This window comes from Hemiscyllium ocellatum, chromosome 11 (genome assembly GCF_020745735.1).
Source record: "Hemiscyllium ocellatum isolate sHemOce1 chromosome 11, sHemOce1.pat.X.cur, whole genome shotgun sequence".
In the NCBI taxonomy this organism is placed as follows: domain Eukaryota; kingdom Metazoa; phylum Chordata; class Chondrichthyes; order Orectolobiformes; family Hemiscylliidae; genus Hemiscyllium; species Hemiscyllium ocellatum.
Window position 1 is genome coordinate 8,950,129 of NC_083411.1, and position 10,403 is coordinate 8,960,531.

Here is a 10,403-nt window from a genome sequence, read left to right on the forward strand (position 1 = left end):
AAGGATATTTCAAAATACTGAGAATAAGTACATCCTGACTATAAAGAAAAATCCCAGAGGGAGTACCCACCATCTATTACTAACTAAGACAGTTAAGGAGAAGATTAAATATAAGGTAAAAGGACATAATTACTCAAAGTTAAGTGGCTGGTCAGATGACAGGTCAGAATACAAATAATGGCAGAGAATGATTGGATGGGGAGTCAAGCCAAACAAATTAGACTGAGAGGAAGCTAGTTAGAAATGTAAGATCAGATAGCAAGAGTTTCTGTAGATATTTGAAAAGAAAACAAAGTAAGTAGAGTGAGAATTGTGAGTAAATAGCAAATAATGGTAGACATTTTGTGGCAGCAGCATGTACTATCTACAAGATGCACTGCAGAAATTCACCAAAGGTTCTTTGGTAGTACTTTCCAAAGGGAAAGGGAAGTAGATACACTGGAACACCACCATCTGCAAATTCCCCTCCATTCCATGTATTAGTCTGGTAACTTTAGACTCTGTACAGTGTGGAAATAGACCCCTCGGCCCAACCAGTCCACACCGACCCTCCGAAGAGCAACCCACCCAGAACCATTTCACTCTGACTAATGCAAAAAACAATATGGGCAATTTAGCACGGCCAATTCACCTGACTGCACTTCTTTGGACTGTGGGAGGAAACCAGAGCACCCGGAGGAAACCCACACAGACACAGGGAGAATGTGCAAACTCCACACACAGTTGCCCGAGGCTGGAATCAAACCTGTGACCCTGGTGCTGTGAGGCAGCTGCGCTAACCACTGAGCCACCGTGCTGCCCCATTCCAATGCTTTCATGCCTTTTTTTTAACATAAGGAGATTAACACTCCAAATAAGGTACTGTAAATCAGAAACAAAAACAGAAATTGCTGGAAAAGCTCAGCAGGTCTGGCAGCATCTGTAGAGAGAAATCAGAGTTAATCTTTCAGAGTCAAATGACCCTTCCTTAGAACCAGACTAATACTGTCCATAGTATTGTAGATGTGGTTAATGTCAAACTCAGTTTTTGCTGATTTGTTTGACGGCATGGAAGCTATCCTATTGGGATATCTGAACTGAGTGAACAAGCAGTGTTTAAGTTACAAAAAAAGCAGGAAATGCTGGGGAAACTCAGCAGGATTGACAGAATCTATGAAGAGAGTCCCAGTTCTGAAGAAGAATTATACTGGACTGGAAATGTTAACTTTGTCCCCTTCCCCACATATTCTGCCTGACCTAATGAGTTTCTCCAGCACGTATTTTTGGTTTGGTTTTTAATTTCAGACCTCCAGCACCTGCGATGATTCCGCGGTTTAATTTCACTGGATCCAGAGCCTCAGCAAAAACGGTTAACATTACAATTCCCGACTGTGGTGGACATGGCTGTTTGGTGACAGAGGTGGAGCCCTACGCCAGCGGGAAGGAGGCGCATGTGGGCAGTCCGACTCGGATTATAGTGCAGTGTGTGGTGCTGGGAAAGCACAGCAGGACGGGCAGCATCTGCAGTCCTCACTTTCCCGCCTGAGTCGGATTGTAGTCTTGAGCTTCAGACCAAAGATAAGGCGGCAGCATCTTGGAGGTCAAGCTGCCGATCCAGTTTCTAAACCTCTCCACACCGCCCCCGCCACAAACTCTCACCACAGCCACCCCGCCCAGCAAAAAAAAACCGAGATGGATATTTATCTCGTGGGAGCAAATGAAATAGAATTAGGGATGTGGAACAATTGAGATGTTTCAGCCAATATCCATTCCCCGCCCACGTTAGCTTAAAAGAAATTAATGGGGAAGGGGATGCTCATTCATCAGGAGATGTGTGTGTGTCTGTGTACATCTGTGTGTGTGCGAGCGTTTATGTATGTGTCTGTGTGTGTTGGTGTGTGTACGTTTGTGTGTGTGTTTGTGTGCGTCTGCGTGTTTGTGTGATTGTGTGTGTGTCTGTATGTTTGTGCGTGTGTTTGTGTGTGGGGGCTTGTGTATGTCAGTGCTTGTGTGTGTGTTTGTGTGTCTGGGTTTGTGTATGTCAGTGCGTGTGTGTGTGTTTGTGTGTGTGTCTGTGTGTGTTTGTGTCAGTATGTTTGTGTGTGTGTCTGTGTGTGTTTGTGTGTGCTGAAGTCCGAGCAGAGATTTGCTTCTGGGATAACTGTGGGAGAAGCAATGAGTTACTATTCTGTCTTCATTTTCCCCCCTCGTTTGTTGAACACTCGCCGGATTTCTGTTGTTCCTTCCTTTACCTCCTGTGTCCTGGTTTCACGAGAGCACATTCATCCGCGGTAAAGTTTGCAGATTCTATTTCTGGGAATCTGAGTTCCACATATAAATATACAATCCGGGCATGATCCTCATTTAAAAAGGGTGCCATCAGTAATAACCTACAACAGGAACATTCTACAGCAGTGCGGGTGTTGTGCAAGGACTGAATGCATTTGACGCCGGTGTGTGTGTAGTTTAAAGTATATTTTAATTCGGGGGGGGGGGGGGAGCAGTATTTAAAAGTCCTACAAAGCCATTGCAGAGTTAATCGGATCCGAGCCAAGAACTTCTGGACGTGCGTGACGTGGTCCCTGGCAGCAGATGGAAGGAGGAGATTTCTCTCTCTGTGTGAACCCAAACTCTGCAACGGGAGAAGGAGAGATCGGACCCAGGTTCTCCCGCATCCAGAGCCCCCTTCCTCCCCGGCTTGCAGTGACTCTCCCTGGGACTGCATTCCGCAAGCGCCCTCCTGACGGGCTGGTTCACCGGGCGAAGGGAGGGCAGGTTGAGCTGCTGAATGAATCTTTCTCCAGTGCGAGTCAGCTGGCTCTTTCGAATTGATCGACGCTGAGATGGAAGTGTTGGAATTTCTCTCCCCCCAATCCACCCACAGCCGGGAAATTTGCGCGTGTCTGTGCCTCTAAGACAGACGCAGTCTTGCCTTCCTTTCTGAATCCCTACCCGGCAGGGAAAAGCAAGAAATAAAGCTTTGGAAATAAGGCTGGTGCGTCGATTTTCCAAGGTTGCTGGCTCTTGAGATCAAGGTCAGGGTTCCTGCTCCTTTTGGATGCTCCGAGTTGCCTGGAAGTGGGTTTTCAGGACCCTCTCCTCTGTGGAGACGGATTTGAGTTTTGCTAACACCCCCTCCCACCCCTGCCACCCCTCCAAGCTGAGCTACAAGGGGAGCTGAGGAGATGCTGAGCCGGGTCGTGGTGCTGAGTGCGCTGGCGTGCTGCTGCTGCCTGTGCCCGCGGGTAGCGGCGGAGAGCCGCAGGAGGGACCTCTGCCGGAGCCGCTGTGTGTGCGAGGAGAGGGACAGCGTGCTCAATGTGAACTGCGAGGCCAGGGGCTTCACCAGGGTCAGCGGCCTGCAGCCCCCCCAGCACCGCCTCTACCAGCTCTTCCTGAACGGGAACTCGCTCACCAAGCTGCCGGCGAACTGCTTCACCAACTTCAGCCAGGCGGTGACCCTCCACCTGGGCAGCAACGGGCTGCAGGAGATCCGCAACGGGGCTTTTCAGGGGCTGACCCTGCTCAAGAGCTTGCACCTGGACAACAACCGGCTGGAGGTGCTGAGGGAGGACACCTTCCTGGGGCTGGCCAGTCTGGAGTACCTGCAAGCGGACTACAACTACATCAGTAGCATCGAGCCGGGTGCTTTCAACCGCATGCACAAGCTGAAGATCCTGATCCTCAATGATAACCTGCTGCCCAGCCTGCCCGGCAACATCTTCCGCTTCGTGCTGCTCACCCACCTGGACCTGAGGGGCAACAGGCTGCGGAAGCTGCCCTTCAGCGGGGTCCTGGAGCACATCGGGGGCATTGCTGAGATCCAGCTGGAGGAGAACCCCTGGAACTGCAGCTGCGAGCTGCTGCCCCTCAAGTCCTGGCTGGACTCCAGCGCCCTGCAAGGGGGCGAGCTGGCCTGCGAGAGTCCCTTCCGGCTGCACGGCCGCCTGCTAGCCCAGCTCAGCCGCCAGGACATCTGCCCCCGGCGAGCCCACAGCTCCACCCCCGGCGGCGGGGGGGACTCCGGGCTGAGGATCCAGCGACTCCCCCCGCACAGGGCTCAGCCGCAGCCCCTGGCCACCGCGGCTCAGCCCGGCCCCAGGGCGGGCAGGACCCCGGCTGGAGGCAGGGGCAGGCCGGCCGCCACCCCCGCCCCCGACCCCCGGCAGATGAGGGGCTCCCAGAGCCGCCTGGCCGGGCAGCCCGACTGCCCGGGGCTGTGCTGGTGCAACGTGCAGCATTCGGATGGCGCCTTGCATGTGCACTGCCACGAGCGGAGGATCGGGAACCTGAGCGAGCTGCAGCCGCGGCCCTCCAGCCCCAGGAAGCTCTACCTGACCGGCAACCTGCTGCACATGGTGCAGCTGCACGACCTGGAGGAGTACGGCAGCTTGGAGCTGCTGCATTTGGGTAGCAACCGCATCTCGGTCATCCAGGAGGGGGCCTTCCGCAACCTGAGCAACCTGCGGCGCCTCTACCTCAACGGGAACCACATCGAGCGCCTCTCGCCGGCTCTCTTCGTGGGTCTGCAGCGGCTGCAGCACCTCTACCTGGAGTCCAACGTGATCAAGGAGATCCTGCAGTACACCTTCCACTCCCTGGCCAGGCTGAGTCTGCTGCAGCTCAACAACAACTTGCTGCGTTCCCTGCCCGCCAACGTCTTCGTGGGCACCAACCTGAGCCGCCTCAACCTCCGCAACAACCACTTCTCCCAGCTGCCGGTGCGGGGTCTGCTGGACCAGCTGCCCGCCACCGTGCACCTGGACCTGCGGGAGAACCCCTGGCACTGCGGCTGCCCCATCGTGGCGCTCAAGAGCTGGGTGGAGCGGCCCGGGGGCGGCGTGCGGGCCAGCGAGCTCTCCTGCGAGTCGCCGGCCAAGTACGCGGGCCGGGCGCTGCGCTCGCTGCGGGCGGAGGAAATCTGCTCCGAACACTCGGATCCGAGCGCCACCGCCTTGACCCGGAGCCCGGGCCAGCCCAAGCTGCTGGGCGGCGAGCTGGGCACTGCCAGCCCTGAGGCGGCTCAGGCCAGTGCTGTGCCCCTCTCGGTGCTGATCCTGGGCTTGCTGGTGGTCTTCATCCTCAGCGTGTGCTTTGGAGCGGGGCTGTTCGTCTTTGTCTTGAAGAGGCGCAAGACGGCTCAGAGTGGGCATGGAGGTGCCCACCACAGCCCGGACCTGAACTCCTACCAGCTGCAGTACCCTCCCTATGGCGGGGAGGGTACAGACAAGGCAGAAGCTCATGTCTACAACTACATCTCCCACCCCCTGGGCCAAATGTGCAAGAACCCCATCTACGTGCAGAGGGAGGGCGAGCAAGTGGCTTACTACCGGGACCTGGCAGGGAAGAAGCCTCCCCCGGCGGCCCCCGCTTACTCCATCAGCACGGTGGAGCTGCTGGAGCACCGACCCCCCGCGGCCAGCCCCTCCGAGCTGCTGTACCAGAACCTGGCCGAACGGCCCAAGGCGCTGCCCGGGGCGCACTACAGCTTCTGCACCTTGCCCAAGCGCCCGTTCGGCCCGTCCCAGGACAGCAGGCACAAGGAGCAGGACAGGCTCAACAAGACGGTGCTGTACGGCACGCCGAGGAAGCAGCTCCGGGAGGCATCCAGAGGCGATAGCCTGTGTCTCCGAGGCAAGTTCCAGGCCGAACCAGACTACCTCGAGATGTTAGAGAGACAGACTGCCATCAGTCAACTGTAGAGTGGAACAGAGAGAGAGAGAGAGAGGTGAACCACTGACAACAAAAAGGACACCCCGTACACATGGTTGACTCGAAACCTGACTTATTCCACAGTGATTTCTGACTCAAGTTTGGTGATTTCACCAAATCCCGATTCTCCCAAAATCCTATTGATTTCTCGATTTTACAAAGGAAGATTTTTGGGACTTTTTTTTCCCTCCCCCGTATGATTACTGGACACCACATTCCCTGCTGAGTTGGTTCTAAAAATCCACGAATGCGAAGGAATTCGTCTACTTCTGCTTTTCAGTTTCCTCACCGATATTTGATCATATTGTATAAGTTTGGCGTTTATTGCAATTTCCAAAGACCATTCTATCCCGCCCTACATAGTGAGCTATATACCGGCACTATCTATGGCAAGGAAAACCTTTTTTCTTTGGTTTGGTGGAGAACGTTAATTACAAAACGCATCTTGGTCTGAACATTTACTTTTGTTTGATGCTTTTGGTGGTAAACTGTACTACCACGTTTTTAGCAAACTGATATATCTCCGGCGCTCCTGAGGGTTGGTCTCTCGGGAGCTGAAATATTTTTATTCCCCAAATGATTGTATCTGTATCACATTAAAACACAACAAATGTAATTTCCATTTGCCTACCGGGTTGTGCATAAAGAAAGTTTTTTTTAATTGTAAATAGATCAGCCCTGCATTATTTAAGACATCCATCGAATCTAGCATCATAAATTGTATTTTATTCTTCCTGTATGGCAGTGTTTCGTTCAAGTATGAAATAATGACTCAAGAGATGTTCAGGACTAACCTCTTGAATGATGACTGTCAGTCCTGAGTAACAGTTGCTCGTTAATGCAGATTTGCAATCCCACAGCCATCAAGAGGCGTTAAGTGGTTTTGTTTCTCGTATAACTCAGTGGTGCACTTAGCATAAACCTTTGCTCCCTTTATTTGCCGCTAGAGAGCAGAAGGACCCTACATCCTACCTGAGTGAACAGATGACAGGCACAATAGCAGGCTATGATATAAATAAGGTGACATACTAGTGAAGCTGAATCATAGAAAGCAGCTTTGAATGATTAAGCGTGGAGGTAAGTTTTGTTAACTTACTTTTGTGTGATTGGAGACAAAATTGTTGGGGTGAGATCATTTGCCATTTGGCTACATATCGCTGTGGCAGTGTTGTGTCCATGTTACTGGAGAAATGACTTGGAGATATGCTTGTTTCAACCCATCAATGCAGTCAGAAAATTAGGAACTGAAGAATAAAAGCTAAGTGTTGCTGATGTAGGGAAGCTGAAATAATAACTGTAAATGGTGAACGTGCTCCATAGGTCTGGCAGTGTCTGTCGAGTGAATCAGGAGTCACCAGGTTATAGGCAAAAAAGTGTGGCACTGGAAAAGCACAGCGTCCAAGGACCAAGAGAGTCAACGTTTCGAGCATAAGCTCTTTATCAGGAATGAGTGTTCCCTGCTATGCTTTTCCAGTGCCACACTTTTTAATTCTGACCTCCAGTATCTGCAGTCCTCACTCGTATCTCATCACCAGGTTATGGTCCAACAGGTGTATTTAAAATCACATGCTTTTGAAGCACTGATCCTTTATCAGGTGAACCGATTTCACCTGATGAAGTGCTCCTGAAGCTTGTAATTTCAAATAAACCTGTTGGACTATGACCTGGTGTTGTGCAACTTCTATCATGGTCCACTCCAGGCGAACACAGGCACCTCGACGTCTGCACAGAGAGCATGTTTCAGGCTCTAATGCTTCTTGGAACTGAGTGACAATAGAAAGGTAATGGGTTCTGCACAAATGGAAAGGCCACAGGGAGCACAAGGCAGGTTCATGATAAGATGGAGGGGCAGGTTAGATAAGAAAAACTAAAACAAAGAACTGCAGATGCTGGAAATCTGAAATCAATTGCTCAAGAAACTCGGCAGGTCAGGCAATTTCTGTGGAGAGAAAGTTGGGTTAATGTTTAGAGTCCATTGACTCTCCTTCAGAATTTTAGCTCTACTTTCTCTCCAGACTGCTGAGATTCTTCAGCAATTTTGGTTTTTTCTTTCAGGTCACATGAAGGTTTCCTGGTACAAAAAGCCAAAGGGAGTGATAATGGGTGAATTGATGAGATAAAGGCATGTACAGATTGAGGTGTGAATGACTGCCCGATGTAACCTGAAAGGCCAGAGAAAGAAATGCTGAAAATCAAACCAGGAAGCCCAAACTAGGAGCAGGATCCTGAGTTTTCTGTCCCTTCGCATTTCAATCCTTTACTTTGCTACTGATCAGCCCTTGCCCAGCTGCACTGCTGCAGAGTAATTCAGTGTAACCTCGAGGAATGGCCCATCATCCACTTGGCACGTTACAGGTTTCTGGATTCAATCCTGAGTTCACATTTTAGAACTAAATCTCTGCTTTTGTTTTGTTCTGCTTGTTTGGTTCTTCTCCTTTCTTCTTTTAGACTATCTCACAACCAACTATTCACACTAGACACTCTTTTTGTATTATTACCTCTTAGCATGAAATGTTTGGTGATCTAATCGGTCCTGTCCTCCATCTTATCTTATAATCAGACCAATTAAGAGCAGGAGTAGGCCACTTGGCCCCTCATGCTTGCTCCATGATACTATAAAATCATGACTGATCCTATTCCTTCACAGTTCCATCTAACTACAGCAACCTTTCATCTCATTGATCTCTGCTTTAAAACATTCAATGGCTTCGTTCCCATTGCTTTTGGAGGAAGAGAGTTCCCAAAAAGTCTGGATAGAATCTGCAGCCCTCACTTTTTCCCATAGAATCACAGAATCCCTACAGTGTGGAAACAGGCCCTTCAGCCCACCAAGTCCACACCAATGAAGAGTAACCCACCCAGACTCATTCCCCTACCTTATATTTGCCCCTGACTAATGCACCTAACCTACACATCCCTGAACACTGTGGGCAATTTAGTGTAGCCAATTCACCTAACCTGCACCTCTTTGGATTGTGGGAGGAAACTGGAGCACCCAGAGGAAATCCACACAAACAAGGGGAGAATGTGCAAACTCCTCACAGATGATCATTCAAGGGTGGAATGGAACCCAGGTTCCTGGTGCTGTGAGGCAGCTGTGCTAACCACTGAGCCACTGTGCTGACCTTCTGGGAGAAGAAGAATCATAGACTTTCCCTTTCTGTTCTTTCTCTTGTTTCCTATTCACTTGTTCAAACCCACTCCATTTCATTCACCTCAGTTCTGATGAAAGCTAGTTCACCTGAAATATTGATTCGATTTCATTCTCCACAGATCTTGTCTGATCCGCCAAGAATTACAACATTTTCCACTTTCCAAACAAATTTCATTAATTAAATCAAGTAGTGTTAGCATCAGTATTAGTAACTAAATTATCATCAGCCTTCAGGGAAGGAAATCTGCCATCCTTATCTATGGAAATAATGGTGCCAGAGTCCTAGCTAATCACAGGCTTCTCTCTCATTTGAGACATTTAGGGGCAGTTTAATCTGAGGGTCACCTCACCTCAAGTGAGAGGGGACATTGAGAAGAAAAATCTGTCATTGTAACTTCAGCCAGTGCAGAAATTGAGTATCACTCTACAAACTAGCTGTCAGCCAACTGAACTAACACCAAATCCAGACCCACAAGAATGTGGTCAATTCTCAACTGTGTTTTGAAATGGCTTACTGAGCTGCTCAGTTGTATTCAAGCAGTGGATTCACTACCATTAGCCTATTGGGGATGGGTATTAAGTGTTGGCTTTGTCTGTGATGCCCATGTCCAGTGAAAGGTAAAAAGGAACAATTGATCCCCACATGCTTTTTGGATATCTAAACTTTTTCAGAGTAATCAAAATACAAAATAATTAATTAACACTCAGTACATTAAAACAAGATATTTAAAGAACCGGTTATATTACATAATTAACAATTTTCAGAAATTCCCAATCATAGTTCCAATCTGAGTGGTATTCCCAATGGAAATTGCATTATTACTTATTGCAGGACTAACGGTCATATACATTTACTATTAATTATTTGTAGGCCCAAAATATTTTATTAATTTTGGAAATGTGGGAATGTTGTAAAACTTTCACCTTGGAGTGCAGGTTCATAGCTCCTAGAAAATGGAGCTGCAGGTAGATAGGATAGTGAAGAAGGGGTTTGGTATACTTTCCTTTATTGGACAAAGCATTGAGTAAAGGAGTTGGGAGATCATGTTGCAGCTGTACAGGACATTGGTTAGGCCACTTTTGGAGTATTGCATACAGTTCTAATCTCCTTCCTATTATTAGGATGTCATGAAACTTGAAAGGGTTCAGCAAAGATTTACAAGGATGTTGCCAAGGTTGGGGTGTTTGAGCTATAGGGAGAGGCTGAATAGGCTGGTGCTGTTTTCCCCTGAACTTCGAAGGTTGAGGGGTGACCTTATAGAGATTTATAAAATCACAAGGGGCTGAATAGGGTAAATAGACATGGTCTTTTCCCTGGGATGGGGAAGTCAAGGACTAGAGAGCATAGGTTTAAAGTGAGAGGGGAAAGATTTAAAAGGGACCTAAGGGGCAACATTTTCACGCAGAGTGTGGTGCGTGTCTGGAATGAGCTGCCAGAGGAAGTGGTGGAGGCTGGTACTATTACAGCATTTAAAAGGCATCTGGAAGGATATATGAATAGGAAGGGTTTGGAGGGATATGGGCCAAATGCTGACAAATGGAGCTAGATTAGGTTGGG

The 10,403-nt window shown here is 49.3% G+C and overlaps 1 protein-coding gene across 1 annotated transcript; it reads left to right on the forward strand.

Moving 5' to 3' along the window:
* The first annotated feature begins 3,164 nt into the window (after positions 1-3,164).
* On the forward strand, positions 3,165-6,288 carry slitrk2 (SLIT and NTRK-like family, member 2). Its single transcript, XM_060832312.1, has one exon. It carries the CDS (start codon positions 3,165-3,167, stop codon positions 5,679-5,681), a length of 2,517 nt encoding a protein of 838 aa, XP_060688295.1. The 3' UTR covers positions 5,682-6,288.
* Positions 6,289-10,403: the final 4,115 nt, after the last annotated feature.